Source organism: Meriones unguiculatus, chromosome 17 (genome assembly GCF_030254825.1).
Source record: "Meriones unguiculatus strain TT.TT164.6M chromosome 17, Bangor_MerUng_6.1, whole genome shotgun sequence".
NCBI lineage: Eukaryota > Metazoa > Chordata > Mammalia > Rodentia > Muridae > Meriones > Meriones unguiculatus.
In genome coordinates this window covers 14,999,290-15,017,187 of record NC_083364.1, presented here as the reverse complement: position 1 = coordinate 15,017,187, position 17,898 = coordinate 14,999,290, and the positions used below count along the sequence as shown (strand labels likewise).

At 44.9% G+C, this 17,898-nt stretch overlaps 1 protein-coding gene across 2 annotated transcripts; it reads right to left on the bottom strand.

Moving 5' to 3' along the window:
• Positions 1–3,026: 3,026 nt before the first annotated feature.
• On the bottom strand, positions 3,027–17,523 carry LOC110564916 (zinc finger protein 14-like). 2 transcript variants are annotated; one of them, XM_021662459.2, is made up of 4 exons: positions 17,274–17,430; positions 7,563–7,689; positions 7,103–7,163; positions 3,027–5,442 (listed from the first exon to the last, which is right to left on the bottom strand). In XM_021662459.2, the coding sequence occupies exons 1-4, from the start codon at positions 17,322–17,324 to the stop codon at positions 3,972–3,974; spliced, it is 1,710 nt and encodes a 569-aa protein (XP_021518134.2). In that variant the 5' UTR covers positions 17,325–17,430; the 3' UTR covers positions 3,027–3,971. The 2 variants fall into 2 exon arrangements, with proteins under 2 accessions (XP_021518134.2, XP_060227005.1); XM_060371022.1 differs by lacking the exon at positions 7,563–7,689 and having other exon boundaries at positions 17,274–17,523.
• Between the last annotated feature and the right edge of the window lie 375 nt (positions 17,524–17,898).

Below are 17,898 nucleotides of genomic sequence, written 5' to 3'. Positions count from 1 at the left end.
GGCCAATTCACTTGGCCAAATAGGCCTGTGTTCATAAGAGAACTGACAAAGAGGTTGGTTCAGTCAGGTCTTGGGCTGAAGCTCCTGGTGTGCTGTATTATGAAGGAGGAAATAGATGAATCATTTGAACAAACTTTTCCTAAAATTCTAAAGCAAGCAGAAGAGGGAAGGGGTCAGGAGAAGAGCAAAACAGACAACGGGACTATCCTGGTCATTCAGTATCAAACACTGAAAGGCTTACATGGAGATGTAGATCCTACTGGGGAATGTTAGTAATAAGAAACATGGGGTGCTATTCACTTCAGAAAATATTTAAAGCCTGAGCAGCAATTCACAGAAGGCTGAATGTTTAAAAATAGCTCCGGTTTATAAAACAAAACAAGCAAACAAACAAACAAAACAACAAACGCTTGTCCTGAGAGTAGGCAGTTATCTTCTTAGTATCTTGTGTATTTATCTCCTGAAAAAAAGATAGAAGAAAGAAAGAAAGAAAGAAAGAAAGAAAGAAAGAATAGGAAAAGAGTCTATGCATCCAATTTGTGGTCCATTCAGTAACTATGGTTGTGGAAAGAAAAGGAATACATTACCGACCAGTGACCTGTCCAAACTGTATAGCCAGCTCTAGCAGGTGACATGAAAGACTAGGGCATGGCTTTATGCCCTCTGGTAAATGTTTATTGAGTAGGAAGGAGAAGGGAATGAGTAACTTAAAACAGGAAATGTCTTTATTTGGGGAAAAGCCTACAAAAGAAGTCTCTATAAAAATCAGAGCTCTTCTATCTGCAAACACTGGCGTGGACAGGAATACTAGGAAGGACATTAAAAGTCTCCTTTCCAGGCCCATTGCAAGAGGTAGACACTGAGGTAAAGAATGTTCCGTGATAGGTCTAACCTTGGGTGGCCATTATCTGCGGTCCTTGGAGCAGGAACAACAATCTAGAAAAATGAATTGCTTTAGTGTTGGAAATCAGGTTACTGGTTACAGAAATTGTTCCAGTTCAACCAAAACTGAGGTTCTTTACAAAATGGCATGGCTCTGCCTAACATCTTAGGCCCATTTTTTTGCCATGAAACACAAGTTGGTCTCACCAAGACCTGTGGTTGTAGGGTCATGCGCAGGGACCTTTTTGCCTCCACAGCACAAAAAGATGAATAAGCCACACGGCTCAAAAAAAAAAAAACTGACTGTGGTTTATAGGGCGATGGATTAGGAACTATCTCCTTCCATGCTGCTCTACTCAATATTGCTTTCTTTTCTTAAGGTTTTAATTTTTAATTATGTTTTAATTAATTTAATAATTTTAAAATAACTTAAATATTTTTAATTATGTACATGCATTTGTGTGTCAGTGTGTATATGAATATCCGTCCAGTGCCCATGAGGAGCCTGAAAGTGGTAGCAGAGTCCCTGGAACTGCAGTTGTGAGCTACAGGTGGTGGGCGCTGGGAACTGAACTCAGGCCCTCTGTAGGAGCAGTGCTCCTAACCATGGAGTCATCGCTCCATGTCCCAGGTCTGCCTTTCTTGAAGACATATTTAATACAAATGAAGCAGACTTTAAATGCAAGCATTGCGTTTCCATATTCCCTTAGGCAACCAAAACTAACTGACACTTGGAATGGATAATGTATCCATTGGATACAAAGCCAATGTGTCCATGTCTTGTGGATTTTAAGCTGTCCTGGAGACAAATAAAATGAGCACCTGAAAGTTTAAAATAAGAGAGATTTTCAGTGGTAAAGACCACTGGCTGCTCTTCCAGAAGACTGGGTTCAATTCCCAGCACCCACATGGGCAGGTCAAAACTGTCTGTAATTCCAATTTCAGGGAGATCCAACACCCTGACACAGACATACATGCAGGCAAAAACACCAATGCACATGAAATAAAAATTTTTGAAAATTAAAAAAAAATAGAAAGTAATTTTAGAAAATAAACACCAAAGAGAGAAAAATAAACACACACAAAACATAAACAAAATCAACAGAAATATGGTTAAAGGGGTTAGCAGGTGATCCATTGGGTAAAAGCACTTTGCAAGGATGAAGACTTGAGTTGGAATCCCTGGCACACGACAGCCTGGGAATGCCTTCAACCACGGCTTCTGTCATGTCCACACATCCAGCACGATCAGGTGTGGGAAGAGGCAGGTGGCTGGGTTTTGCTGGCTGCCAGTTTAGCTCATGGTTCAGTGAGAAACACTTTCTTAAGAGAACAAGGCAGAGAGTGATAAAGCAGGTCACCCACTGTTATTACTATGGCCTCAGTATGAACACATACAAAACATACAACACATGGTCTCACACACACGCACCTAAAAATGTTTTTTGTTCATAAAAAAATAAAAGAATACACATAATGGTCAGAACTAGGTACATAAAAGCAGTGAAAAAATTCCAATATTTTCAAAAAGTCATCTTTAATTAACCACAATTGTTTTTAAAAAAGGCATCTATGCACATTGGCATGTTACAAGCAAATGTCAGTTCACCGATGAATCTAACACAATGTACAATGCAAGTAGAAACATGGACCATGTCTGACGCAAAAAAACATTGCCCGTTAAATTAGATTGCTGCTTTAAGAAACCTTACAAAACCATTTCAAGGTAGTTCCGCACTGACGCTTCTTTCTACAGCTGTTTTTGTTTTTTTTGTTTTTGTTTTTGTTTTTGTTTTTCAAGTGTGAGTCTTACTGTTCTCCCTTCCATGGGTATAAACTGTCATCCATCTCACTTTCGCTGCTTATGCTTATTTTGTAAAACAAAATTTAGAAATAAAAGTCCAGGGCCGGGCTTGGTGGTACATGCCTTTCATCCCATCACTGAGGGGGGCAGAGGCAGGTGGATCTCTGTGAGGCAGAGATCTCTGTGAGGCAGGCCAACCTGTTTTATAAATTAAGTCTAGGTCAACCAAGGCTACACAGAGAAACCCTGTCTCAAAAACAAACAAACAAACAAACACGTAAATAAAAGTTCAAAATTTACTGGGCTGGAGAGATGGCTCCATTTTTAAGAGCGCTCGCTGTCTTTACAAAGGACTTGTGTTCCGTTCCCAGCACCTCCAAAGCTGCTCAGGACCATTTGGAACTCCAGGTACTCTTCGGGGTGGAGCAGGCACCACATACATACGGCGCACATTCATCCATGAGGGAAAACGCTTACACAAGTGAAATAAACAAGTCTAAAATTCTCTTACGATACTGTAGTTAGGGTTACTTTAGTGTAGCTTGTTTCTTGTTGGTGTAAAGAGACCATGCTAATGAGAGGCTACCCCAAATTGCATACATACAAAGGGTTTCTCTCTAGTATGGCTTTAAACATTTATTATGTGTGTCTGTGTACCATGCTCATGAAGGGCCCATTGAGGTCAGAAGGGGCACTGGGTCTCTTGAAACTGGAGCTAGACAGCTGTGGGCTTTCATGTGGGTGCTGGGAATTGAACCTGGGACCTCTGGGTGAATATCATTGCTGTTAACCTCTGAGTCATCTCTCCAGCCCCTCTAGTTAACTTCTTACACATTTTTGGAGGAAGCAGGGAAGTGAAGACTTTCTACATTGCAAGCATGTACCAGGTTTCTCTGTAGTCTAAATTTTGTCATGTCTTTTCCATGATCTGGGACTATAAAAATGTGTAAACATCACTTACACTCACAGAGTTTTTCTCCAGTGTGACTTCATTCATGTACTTGAAGAAAACTTAGCACGAAAACCATTTCTATATTATCTTTTTAAAGGTTCGCCTCCACTGTGACTGTTTCAAGGATTGTTTGTTTGTTTTATGTTCACATTGGTAGCAAAAAGTCCCACTTTTCTCCAGTGTGAGTTTGCTTATGTGAAAGCACCCCAGCCATTTAAAAACTGTAAACATTGCTTACAAACCTAGGGATTTATGCCAGCGAGAACGACTTTGTTTTCACAAAAGATGCTGCGTAAACATTTTCCATGTTGCTCGCATGCATAAGGTTTCTGCTCAGTGCTGAGTCCTTTCGTGCTTCTTCAGGTGACTCAGAGACCGGAAGCCTTTCCCACATCTCTTACAGCCGTGGGGCCTCTCTCCGGTGTGTGTCAGTGCGTGGTACTGAAGAGAACTTAAGTGAGTGAAGGTCTTCCCGCACTGCTTACACACGCAAGGCTTCTCCCCCGTGTGGATCATCTTATGCTTCCGCAGCGCACCCTCGGAGCTCAAAACTTTCTCACACTGTGAGCACACGTATGGGCTATCGCCACTGTGCGTCTTTTCATGACTGCGGAAGGTAGTAGAGCAGACAAACCCCTTCCCACACTGTGTGCACACATAGGGTTTGATGCCGGTGTGGGTCACCTCATGCCGTCTCAACTGGTTCAGAGACAGGAAGGCTTTCTCACACTGCTTACACACGTAGGGCTTCTCGCCAGAGTGAATTCTTTCGTGTATTTGTAGAGAGCCAAGGCGCGTGAAAGCTTTGTTGCATCGCTTACAAACGTAGGGATTCACGCCGCTGTGAACTACTTTATGTTTTTGAAATTGAGTCCAAAGCATGAAGGCATCCCCGCATTCCTTACACACGTAAGGCTTCTCCCCAGTGTGAGTTCGTTCATGTACTTGAAGGTAAGTAGAAGTGATGAATCCTTTCCCACACTGCTTGCACTGGTACGGTTTCTCTCCAGTGTGGATCCTTGTGTGTCTTTGAAGGGAAGCAGAGCGAGAAAAACTTTTCCCACACTGGGTACATGCGAAGGGCTTCTCGCCAGTGTGAATTATCTTATGCCTTAAAAGAGAATTCAGACGAGTAAAGGTCTTCCCACACAGCTTACACTCGTGGGGACTTGAACCAGTGTGAATTCTCTCGTGTCTGAGAAGAGAGCTGGAATGGCCAAAGGTCTTCCCGCACTGCTTACACGCGTAGGGCTTCTCCCCCGTGTGGATGCGCTCGTGGACCTGCAGGGAACTGGGGAACGGGAAGGCCTTCCCGCACTGCTTACACACAAAGGATTTCTTTGAGTGGTAATGCTGTTCATGCCCCTTCAGGGACCGCAGAGAAGTGAACGTTTTCCCACAGTGCTTACATTCGTGGTGCTCCTCTTCAGCAGGAGTCCTTTCCTGATTTTGACCAAGTCTGAGGTCTTCATCAGGCTGCTTGGTTTTATCAGGTTTCTCTGTAGTGTCGGCACTTTGAGGCTTCTGTAAAGACAAGGGAGGGCTGGAGGAGCTCCCAAGTTCCTCATTATTACACAGGTCTTCTCCTTGTTCTTGAACTTCATTTGAGTTTTGCCCTGGCCTAGGTTTCAGCGGCACATTTAGAGCTAAATGGCCGATGACTACATTTACAAACCCATTTCTTTTACATATATGTATTCCTGGATAAAATTTGTGGTTCACGGTGCCCTCTGTAGAGAATTTGAAGATCTCTGCACACTCATGACCCTCTGTACAGTCATGGAGTTTCTCCACCAGTTGACATCTGTAAGAAATGAAAAGTGAATTGCTAACTGTCTGATTATCGGTGATTTACTAGTAGAAATAATGGTTCTATGCATTGTGAGAATTTTGAACATTTTTGACTAAATGCTGTGCAGAATGATTTGAGGACAGCTATAGTAAAAGCAATTTGTATAATGGTATAAAAAACCACAATGAGAGGTTGTGTTATATTGTTTCCACGTTTGGCAAACACTGAATGTATATTACAATTAGACATTTCAATACTCAGTATTCTGCACAATTTGATGCACAGTACTGATGACAAAAATCAGGTTGCATTTTGAACTGCTTGAATGTCGTGGTGATTTGAATTAAAATGGCCCCCATGAGCTCACAGGGAGTGGCACTATTAGGAGGTGTGGCCTTGGAGTGGGCGTGGCCTTGCTGCAGGAAGTGTGTCCCTGGGTGGGTGTTGAGGTTTCAGATGCTCAAGCCAGGCCTAGTGTGAATCTCTCTTCCTGCTGCCTGGCAATCCGGATGTGGAACTCTCAGCTACCTCTTCAGCACCATGTCTGCCTGCATGCCGCCATGCTTTCCACCATTGTTGAAAGATATTGATCCCGCTGTGAACCCTATGATTGTGATCTGTAAAAACCTGTTTCTAGCTGTGGCTTGTCTCATCCCTAGCACACATCTTTAATCCAAGAACTTCCTGTTTATTGTAAACAGATGATGATGGTGTGGCTCAGCCAGTCCTAGAACACACCTTTAATCCAAGCGCTAAATAAAGTCAACCCTAGGTGAGGAGGTGGAGCAAGAAAACAGCTGACAGGGATTACACTGAAAGGAGAGACATTGAGAGAAGGGTATTTAAGACAACATGGAGAAGGAGCCTTTGGCTTTGGGCTTTGGGATTATGGCTTTTTCCTTCTGGGATGTGAGCTGAGTAAGGAGCTTTCTCCAAATGGGATGTTGGCTGAGTAGGAAGAACAGCTGGGTGCTTCCTCTGCCTCTCTAAGCTAGTAGATTTTCACCCCGATATCTTACTCTAGACTGGCACTTTAACAACATACCATGACAATAATGGACTAAATCTCTGAACTTGTAAGCCAGGTCCAATGAAATGTTTTTCTTATTAGAGTTGCCGGCGTGGCCATGGTGTCTCTTCATAGTAACAGAAATCCTAATTAAGACAAATGTCCATATTGAGTTATCTTTTTGTTTCTGTTTGTTTGTTTGTTGTTGTTGTTATTGTTTGGTAGTGACAAGTGACCTGAAACTCACTTAGGTAGATCAGGTTTCCCTCTAAATCAGAGATCTACCTGCTTCTGACTCCCAAGTTCTGGGATTAAAGGTGTGACCCACCTGTATTTGTTATCTCTGCTATTAGCTCCTGTCTAAGAGTAATCTTATTTTGTTTCATATGCACCTCATACCTAAGATTGCAGATAAACTCATATTTCATTTTCCATAATGTAAAGTGTACATACAAAGTCTGATTAAGTCTCCTGGCAGCATGATACTCCAGTTGTTTCCAGTGCTTGAATATCTGAGATGTTCTTACTGATGATGTGAAACATATTGGCAATTTTGGGAGCAGCTTCCTGAGATCAACTCAGATTGAAATTTGGCATATTTGTAGCTTTTACCTCTTTGTAAAATGTCCTATGGCACCATAAACCTTGAGGAACCTGGATTACCTTAGTTTTCTCCCAGAATTTTGGTGTTCATTTTCAATCTTTTGGTGTTTCCTTACGTTTCCTAAAATACAGATCAAGATAAATCATTATGAATCATGATATTACCCTAAAAACATTAGTAGATTCCAACTACACTCATGATATAAAGTAATCCCATTCCACACATTCACCCACCATTTCCCCCCCCTTTTTTTTTTCCAAGCAAAGTGGGTATGCAGCCCCCACTACCACTGGGTATGCACTCAAGCTTTCCGAATTTAGGGAAATCTCAGGGGTCAGCACACCCCAAGAACAATGGATGAGCCTCACTCTAGGAAAACCTCTTCCTGCTCATGGTGTCTCTCTGTCAGGTAAGTATACCCAACCATTCCTTTACCGTATTTCAGTTCATGTAGCAGCAATGATGGATGAGAAACACTTTTGTTTGATTGACCTATTATGAGAATGATGATGGCTTTACCTATAAAGACTATGTTTCTCAATATTTCCTTCATCACATCTTTGTAGAGCTCCTTTTGGGACAGATCCAGCAAAGCCCACTCCTCCGTGGTGAAATGCACAGCCACATCCTCAAAGGTCACCGAGTCCTGAAAGAGCACACATGTGTTTCCACATGGATGAGCCTCACAGTACCAGAGCTCTGGACTTCTTAGGAAGTCATTGTGACACTGTGTTCCTTGTATGTTCAATCTGTCTTGGTCACTGTTCTCATAGTGTTCATGTATACTAAGATCTCTAATACACTAACTGTGACTGTAGATTGGAACAGTCTGTAAAGCAACAACGGACTAGGACAACCTTTGCCCTCGTAAGTTGTGCTAACTTCTCTTTGTCCACTGGGTCACTGTAACAACTGTTATAACAAATTCTGGCCACCTAATGTCCCAGAGAAAATCCAATATTAGCTGTCCCAAGACGTCATAGTCTTAAAAATGGTGAAGGAAAAATTCCATTTATCTTAGCATTTGGGGACTGTGATTCAGAGTGATTCCTCCTCTTGTGAAATTTTAAAAATAATGTGGCCCTGCCTAAACAGTTGATGCCAACCCTCTGTCACTTTTATATCATCTGTCAGCTGTCAGAATCCATACTACAATTTCCATATGATTATCAGAGAGAAGCTACTTGATTAGACTCAGTATATTTTCTGAATGGTGAACTTTAAGAAGCTGGTTCAAGCCAGGCAGTAGTGGCTCATGCCTTTAATCCCAGCACTCGGGAGGCAGAGGCAGGCAGATCTCTGAGTTGGAGGCCAGCCTGGTCTCCACAGTGAGTTCTAGGACAGCCAGGGCTACACAGAGAAATCCTGTCTTAAAAACAAACAACAACAAAAAATAATCACAGCAATAATACAAAAACTTATATAAGATTGGTTAGGGTAATACATTTTCTGATAAATTATCATTTTTATTGGGAACATAATCGAACAACAAAAAACAGCACCTGTTCTTCGAACCACCTCACTCACCCCAACGTGACCCTTCACAGGCATACATGAGGCTCTGTAATTACTGTCACTTGACAGAACCTAGAGCTTTCTGGGAGCTAAGCCTCCAGGCAACACCTCTGTGTTCTCATCTCCACTAAGGTTAGCTTGAGAAGATCTGGGGAAGATGTTCCGATTGTGTTCACTGATAGAAGAACAGCCATCTTAGTTACAGGCAGGGATGTGCACACTGCACACATCCCTGATCCTCACCAGTGTTAACTCAGCACCACCACCCTGTCCCCTGCAACCTGGCTGTGGACAATTTGATCAGTTGCTTCAAGCCCCTGCTATCTTGTCTCCCGCCCCCACCCCACCCCATGATGGACTGTACTTTTGATCAGTGACCCAGAGAAGAAAACTTGTTCTTAACTTGCCTCAGTAGGGGTATTTTACTACAATAATAAGTAACTTAATGTCAGAAATTAGTACAAAAAAAGAGGCTTTTGCTGTTATAAATTGGACTATGTAGTTCTTTAGTCTTTAAAACCGATTTAGGGAGGACTGATGATTTGAATGAGAATGGCCCCTGATATGTTCATATATTTGAATGCTTGGTCCCCACTTACTGGATCTGTTTGGGAAGGACTAGGAGGTGTGGCCCGGTTGGAGGAGGTGTGTCAATGGGAGTGTCTTTGAAGTTTTAAAAGCCCATCCCATCCCATTGGCTCTCTCTGCCTGGTGGTTGTTATCTCAAAACGTAACTCTAACTACTGCTTCAATACCATGCCTGCCTGCTGACCTGTTCTTCCACCGTGGTCACGGACTCAAACTCTGGAGCTGTTAAATCCCAATAAACTCTCCTGCAAGTTTCTGTGGTCCTGATGTTTCTTTACAGTGGTAGAAAAGAAGCTCGAGCGTTTCTGTCCTATTTTGGTAATATATGTTGTGCATAAATATAAATATATTGAACAAATACTTGTGTTCTTCCCGCCGTATCTTTATCATGTAATGTAACTCCAATTGAAATGATGTCGGTAGTTGTAAGACACTCTTAGAATGTCCTTCAAGGAATATTGCCATCTATTCTAAAATATGAAGTTGCATTTGTGGTTGTATATGGGATGGTTTTATCATATTAGGTGTAATTCTGACTTGACTATTGTTTTATTTATCTTTTCAGCAACACATAAAGAGATGATTGTGTTTCAGGTTGATAAGGGGTGGACTTATGATGGCTAATCTTGGTTGCCAACCTGACTATATCTAGAATTAACTAAAACCCAAGCTGTGATTTTTCTTTTCTTTTCACAGTTTATTTATTTATCACGTATGGTGCTCTGCCTGCATGTATGCCTGCACTCCAGAAGAGGGCAGCAGATCTCATTATGGATAGTTGTGAGCTACTATGTGGTTGCTGGGAATTGAACTCAGGGCCTCCGAAAGAGCAGGCAGTGCTTAACCTCTGAGCCATCTTTCTAGCCCTAAGAGATTTTTCTAAGTTGGATTGTTTGAGGTAAAATACCTGCCTTAAATCTGAGTGGCAATTTCTGGTAGCAGTCCACATAAAAGGAAATGGAAGGAGGAAGCTTTTTCCTTTAACCTGCTTACTTGAAGTTTCCCTGGGAAATCCATCTATCCTGCTCCTGAGGAATTCATTCCTTTATTGGTGTTAAAGCCTGCTACTTTGGGATTCCAATGTAGACTGAAAACTGGAGGCTCTCTAGGATTTTCCTGGCGCTCCAGCACCAGATTAGGACTGCTGATGTCCAGTCTCACATAATGAACAACTACTGGTTCCCTGGCCTCTCCATCAGGAGACAGCCACAGTTAAACTGCTTGGATCATAGCCTGTGAGCCGCTCCAATAAATTGTGGTGTGTATGTGTTCATCCTATCAGTTCTGTTCCTTCAAAGAGCTCTGACTTATAAAGGAGGAAAATAGAGGAGTTTTGAACTTTTGGTTTAAAAAATCCCTTGAATGATTCAGAGTTAATTCAAGGGGCCATGCCTGTGGGAACTTGCAAGACACAAAGGCTGAGAAAGGAGCTGTAATTTGAGACCAGCATCACTGGAGCACAGACTCCAGCCACACTGGGACAGCAGGCACCTGAGCAGAACGCTGCACCTGGCAGAGCTGTGGCTGCAAGCCTCAGAGGCGCCATCAGAACTGCCGGCAAAGCTTGAGTGCCATCCATATAGTGCTGGCTTTAAAGAAGTGAAGGATGGAAAGTAAGGGCGTCACAGAGCCTCAATGCCTGCGCAATGTGTGGCATAACTGAAATATCTTCAGAGAAGCCCAAATGGTCGTTCTGCAATGTTGGGGGGAAAATGTTAAAAGGATGAGAGTAGGAGAATATGTTTTTAGAACAAAGCTTAAAAAAAATAGAGGAAGGGTATGAATGAGGTTTTTTTTTTCCTCATAAGTTGCCTTTTTATTTATTTATTTTTATTTCAACATGCAAAGGGAAAAGATATGTGAGACAGGGCAAAAAGGCAGGAAGAATTAAAGGAACACTATATAGAGAGCAGAAAAGAAAGAAAACAGGTCCTGGACCCTGTTCAGATTTATTTTTCCTTCTGAGTTCAGCAACCATGGAGAAGGCCAAAAGTGCTTACGAGACCCAGTATGTTTCCTAAGGCACCTTGTCAAAGAGAGTAAGTAGTGCCCACTGAGGGTCAAAATAATAAACATGACATCTGGCCTGACTGCTGAGTCCCTACCTGCTGCAGGGCACGGCTGCGACGCTGCCCAGGACTTGTGCCCCCAAGAGCCACTGACACAGGAATTTAATGGGAAGGCCGTCTGGACAATGGCTTAGCCTCTCATAGTAATCAATACACAGGCCACTTGGCTTAAGCTTCCTGTGGTAACTTATCCTGCTTAGGTCTCCAATGGGTTTAAAGATCAGCTTAACAGAAGAAACAAAGACTTCAGCTGCCCTCTCAAAAAGGTCCAGTTTGTGTAAGGTCTGAGCTTCTGGTGAAATGTTTGAGGGTCTGAGAAGGTGTTGTAAGGTTGGTGATAAGAAAGCAATTATATATGTATACACACACACTCTTCCCCCCACTATGCTACTGTTTCTGTATTAAGACTATTCAGAGCTTTAACATTAATCATGTTTTAAATCGTCCCTCAAGCCAATTTGTCTCTTTTCATAAAGTTTAAAAGATTCTTGTCAGCTTCCGGAGACCCAGTGGAACCCACAGGTCAGGCTCCACAGAAGTGCTGCCAGGCAACAGCCTGCCCCTGACACATACATGTTCCAGCACCCTGTTTCCCCAAGAGCTGCGTCCAGAACTCGGGCTCCAGCCTAAACCTCACGGACTGCATCAGCTGGACCTGCAGTTTCCTAGCCACGGAGAGTCTCACAGACCTGGACAGCAAACAGAACAGCCCGCTCTTGGACTTGGCCAACGTTCCAGCCTTATGCTCCTCCCCCCAAATTAACGCCCCCAATGTCAGCCAGAAGCAAAAAGAAAAGATTGTTCTCCCACTCACCATTATTATCAACAAAAGGCTGGGATGTTAAAGTCCCTACCTGCTGCAGGGCGTGGCTGCTGTAACCTGCCCTCTGCCTAGGGGTGGGGCTTCTCTCCCAGAGGCCCTTCACTGTATAATCCAGATATCTTGGTTCTGCCCTTTCCCCCTTTTCTCCCTACCCCCTCCCAGTGCTTTCCCCTCGCCCTTCCTCAATGCCTCCAAGAAACCTGCCTTTATATAATATAGCTTCATCTCACCATTATCTAATCCCTTTTATTTAACCAGTCACTGACATTTCCAGTACAGGCTTTTCACAGCCAGTCTAAACAAACACCCCTCAGAAACCAACATTATAACTTTGTTTACAAAAGAAGAGTCCTTTAACATTTTAAACTTGGTTGTAAACTACATTCTTTGATCGATGCTGCACACACACACAATTATTGCTAATATCTCACTTAAAAAAAATAAAAGCCTACAGTGACTCATATTCCCAGGGGGGAATCTCATCCAAGTAGTACACAGACTAGAGCCTGCTTAGCTTCCAAGATCAGATGAGATGGGCATGGTAAGGGCTATCTTACCTTCTTAACATAAATTTTAGCTTACCGTCGTCATTAAGGTATGAGAACTATTTCCTGAATGTGTGTGTTCTCTCTACTATAAAAACTAAAACCAGGTCCGGTAGTGGTGGTGCACGTCTTTAATCCCAGCACTCAGGAGGCAGAGGCAGGTGGATCTTTTTGAGTTCAAAGCCAGCCTGGTCTACAAAGTGAGTTCCAGGACAGTCAAGGCTAGACAGAAAAACCCTGTCTTGAAAAGAGAGCGAGTGCGAGAGAGAGACAGAGTTTTTAGCCAGGGCTTGGTGGCACATGCCTGTAATCCCAACACTCAGCACTCAGAGAGGCAGAGATAGGCAGATCTTTGTGAATTGGAGGCCAGCCTGGTCTACAAAGCAAGTCCAGGACAGCCAAGGCTACACAGAGAAACCCTGTCTTGAAAAAAAAAATGTAACAAAACAAACTAACAAAACCACAAATTAAAATGAAAGCTTTTTTTCCTCCCCACCTACATTTCTTATACTAAGCCTGCAAATGAGTTTAAAAACTATATTGCATTTTAAAAACTTGTTACTGTTTACAGATCAGGGTAGGCTCTGGCTGATGAAGATGTAACTTTTCTACACTATTAATAAACCATGTCTTTAAAAATGAAGGGCCCAAGCAGCTACACTGTAGCAGCTGTGCTGCCATGACAGGCTTCGGAAGATACCGTAGGCCTGAGTTTCTATTTCCTGGTAATGTTCCCGCAGATGCTTAGATCCTGTTTCTGTTTCTCAGAACATGTATCTCGAGTCCATGGAATCTAGATACAATAACTCGGTAACCAACCTGAAAATCAGAAACAATAATTTAGTAACGGTCTTAACAAGTCACTAAGCACTTGACCAATCAAATTAAGGGTTAGTTAGTAAACCTTTGCTTAGCCAGTCAAAATGACAGTCACCTGGGCACTTTCTGTTAGCGCTCGTTGCTACTAGGCACACCTTGTTACCTGGACACGCCATGAAGTAGCCTCTATCCCTTAGATCAGCACCAACTAAACAATTTACGACAAGCTTGCTTTCGGCTAAATGTGAACCAATCATGTAACCACCAAGTTGGGAAGTCCCATTCCTTTCTGAAACCATAATAAAAGCCCCGCTTCCCAGCTACTGGGGACTGCCTCCCTGATCCACTGCATTGGCCCGTGGGGAGTCCAAGTTTAAGCCTGAAATAAAGGCTTTCTGTTCCTGCATATGTGGTCAGTCTCCTGGTCTTTGGGGTCTTTGGGATCTGGGCATAACATTTGGGGGCTCGTCCAGGATCCCCAAGACCTCCTAGGACTCTGACACATAGAGCCAACGGCGGCCAGTAAGTGTTATGGTCTGTCCTACTGTGTGTCGTGCTCCTGACTTGGGCCCAACCTGTACCGCTGTACACCTGTATTGGCCTTGGGAGGTCTTAAGCAGATGTGCCACCGGAAGACCCAGGCCAGGGCGTAGGGTCCCCACCTGTAGGGTATTGAATCCCCCTTGTAATTCTGAGGAGGCAAAGTGGGTTGCTCCCGCAGCACGGCAAGAGGCTGGCTTCTCACTGCGGGTTTTGCCTCAGGTATGTGTTAATTCTGTTTGTCTTTGTCTATTGTTCTTGACTGACGAGATGGGACAGTCGGAGATGACCCTTGCTGAGAGCCACTTCAAGGAAGTTAAGGCACGGGCTCACAACTGCAATTTGGAAGTCATACAGGAAAAGTTTTCCATCTTTTGCAGGAATGAATGGCCAACTTTCAATGTCCGCTGGCCAGCAGAGGGTACTTTTGATTTGCCTACCATTCACTGGGTCCAGGGCATTATCTTTGGCAAGCCCAGACACCCCACCTGATCAGGCCCCTGTGGGACGACTGCCAGCAGACCTTGCAGATCCTCTTTACTACGGAGGAGAGGGAGAGAATCCAGATGGAAGCTCAGAAATTGGTTCGTGCACCCCACCACCAACCAAGCCACAGTAGATGAGGTGCTACCACTCACTAAGCCAGACTGGGACTTCACTACTGCACAGGGTAAGGAGAGGCTCCATCTCTAGCATCAGGCTCTAGCGGGAAGTCCTCCAGCCGCTGCTAGGCAGCCCGCCCACTCATCCTCAACAGAAGAAAGGTGAGCCTCCCCCAGCATTCCCGCTGAGGGTGATGGAGGCTTTCCGCCGCTGGACACCCATGGATCCTGAAAAGCCAGACACTAAGTCTGCAGTTATATCTGCCTTTGAAACCCAGGCAGTGCCAGATATCAGGTGAAAATCGCGAAACTTAGATAGATTGGTAGACGGGAGTCTGCAGGAATTGCTGGCAATAGCAGAGCCAGTCTACACCAATAGAGAGAGCTCAGAAGATCGACAGGCTCATGTTGCTGCAGCAGCCAAAAAAAAAAAAAAAAAAAGAAAAATAACAACAAAAAAAAACAACAAAAAAAACCTGTAATCTGTCTAAGGTTCTGCTGGCCACAACAGCCAAGTGTCCAGAAGAAAGGACCTGACAACTCAGATCACTAGCAACTGACCAAGGTAAGAAGGGCCCCCAGGAAGAAGACCTGAGACTTCAGAGGAACTGATGTGCCTGTAGCAGAAAGATAGGCCATGGGTCAAGGACTGTCCATAGAAACCATCCAGGAAGGATCAGGACTCTGCTTGCATTGAAGTCCTTGAATTAGATGAACTGGATGACTGGAGAGACCGGGTTTGGACCCGCTCCTCGAGCCCAGGTTAACTGTTAAAGTGGAGGAGACACTGTCAACTTCCTAGTGGATACGGGTGCCCAACTCTCAGTCTTTACTAAGTCTCATGGAAAGATGTCAACAGAAAATCAGGGATGCAATACTCACGGACTACCCGAGGAACGGTGGACCTTGGTTCGGCTGGGTATCCCACTTCTTTATGGTCATGCCCTCCCCCAGACAGCCTGCTAGGAAGAGACTTGCTCACCAAAACTGGAGCCCAAATCTACTTAGACTCAGAGGGGTCCCAAATTACCAACAGAAAAGGAAGGCTCATCCGGGTGTTGACCATGAAACTAAAAAGGAATATAGCTTGCATCAAAATGCGTCCGACTGGCCAGTAGATGTCACCAGTTGGTTGCGGAAATTTCCAACAGCATAGGCAGAAACAGCGTGAGTGGGGTTGGCCCCGCACAGGTCACCAACATAGGGTGAGCTACAACCACCCCAGCACGTGAGCTGACAATGTCAGGGAGTCACTGCCAGTCCTAAGAATCCTTGGGCTGAGGGCAGAGGTCAAGGAGGAAGATCCCTTTGGATCTGTATCCTGGTTAGACCTGACTGTCATCTTGACGCGATATGCAGTCATCTGAGAGGAGAATCTCAACGGAGAAATTGTCTGTAGCAGATTAGCACGTGGGCGTGTCTGTGAAGGATTAGAGCTCATTGATGCAGGAGGGCCTCGCCTACTGAGTAAGGCACCGTCCCCAGGTAGGTGGTCCTGGGCTGTATGAGAAAGCTAGTTAAGCCACCAAGTGGCATCCCTCCGTGATTTCTGCTTCCAGTGCTTGCCGGAGTTTCTCCTCCGAATCCCCTCAATGACGGACTGTGACATGAAAGGAAAAGCCAAATAAACCCTTTCCTCCCCTGGGCTGCTTTCAGGCAGAGTATTTTATTGCAGCAGCAGAATGAAACTAGAGCAACCCGAAAGGCTCCTGGAAAGCCGCGGCACCGAGATGATGAGATACAGGAGGAGGAAAGGGGTGGACGCCTTGCAGTTACTTTCCGCTGCAGAAAACGTCAGCGTTTGGGTTGTTCCAAGCCTAGAACGGCTACATTTTCTTAAGCAGCAATTTTCACCTGCTTTACTCGAATTTTACAAATATTCGCGCAGAAAGGGCAAAGAGCCACCATCTGCCATTGGCACCAAGAGGCACAAAGTGACATCAATCAACAGTTCCTGAAACACGGACTAAATTTTATCAGAAACCCTGGGCGTGTGAGCTTATCAGCCGCACCACGGGTAACCCCTTCTCCTGAGCCTGTAGGAGCAGCAGCCTGAAGCCAAAGGGTGGCCCACACGCAGTGGTCACGGGGTCGGCTGTCAAGAGGCGGGAGGCCCCCACGGCCTTTGTCCCCGGTTTCAGCGCAGCTTCTGCGCGGTTGATGGAGAATTATTCAGCCCCTGGCAGGCCTTCCTTTGTCCTCGCATTAGCGCACTGCCGGGCGTCCGACGGCCCTGTGAGCGCCCAGGCCTTTCTAACACTCTCTTAGCCATTCTGCAATCTTCGCATCCGTTTATGTTTGTGCGAAATGTCAATGTGCGGTTTAATATTAGTGATAAAGATTGGAATAAAAGAACTACGGTTGCCCACGGCGAGCGAGTAAGCAAAACCGGGGCTTGCTTGGAAAGCTGCAGTCGAGGGGAAATAATTTTGATTATTTAATAAATTGTTACAGTGTAAAAAAAAAAAAACAAACAGACCCATGTCCCTATATGTGTCTGACATAACACGCAGGTCGGGGATCAACACACCTCTTCTCTCCTCTGGTGCACGAACCCCAGCGCGGGTACCTAGTCTCCACCAGCCTCCGCCACCACCACCAGCCGGCGGAGACTCGGCTCCGAGAGCCCAGACGGCTCCGGCTGCTGGCCCTGCTCCACCCAGAGGGTCCCGCCTCCCGGGCCAGGGCAGAGGACAGCTGCACCCACGCCCACACCCAGCAGCACCAACCATTTCCAGCGACTCGGTGTCCTGGTATCCTCCTGTGGTTCCTGCAGTCATTGAAGGGGAGGTCGAAGTGAAGGGGAGCGACCTGGACCTCGCCTCCACAGAAGCGCAGCATCCAAAAGCCAAATATGGCAGGGACCCTAAGGATGGTGTCTGTGCTCTGTCCCGGCCTTCTTCCTAGTACCTGGTTTCTCATTGGATATACATCCCGAAACAACTTGCCTGGTTGGCCATCGTTCCACAGACCCGCCTCCTAGGGCTGAAGTGACTGGAGAGCACTCAGCGGAGTGAGATACAAATCGGGAATTGTAGGCGCAAGCCTACCTAGACAGGCACAGCGAACTCCCCTGGATCCGCAGTGGCCCTGCCAGCGCGAAAGGGAATAACCAGAGCCAGTCCCGGTTGTCCTGACTGGGCGCTTGCTCAGAGGGCAATTCTTGCTTCCTCTTCTTCTGCTGGGATCACAGATGGGCTAAGGGAATTTCAGACTCAGTGTCTATGGAAACAACCCATCGCCTTATAAAACACAAAAGACAGACCAGGATGTAATCAGAGAGAGTGACCGATACCATCATACATCAGGAATTGGGAATGAGGCAGATTTCTCCACCTACCCATATTCAGTCAA

Excerpts from the sequence above, each read along its gene's own strand:
- LOC110564916 (XM_060371022.1), bottom strand. The coding sequence starts at position 17,466 with ATGAGAAACCAGGTACTAGGAAGAAGGCCGGGACAGAGCACAGACACC. Across the intron at positions 7,164-17,273 it reads ACACCGAGTCGCTGGAAATG|GAAACGTAAGGAAACACCAA; the intron begins GTTGGTGCTGCT and ends TCTGTATTTTAG. Across the intron at positions 5,443-7,102 it reads AATTCTGGGAGAAAACTAAG|ATGTCAACTGGTGGAGAAAC; the intron begins GTAATCCAGGTT and ends CATTTCTTACAG.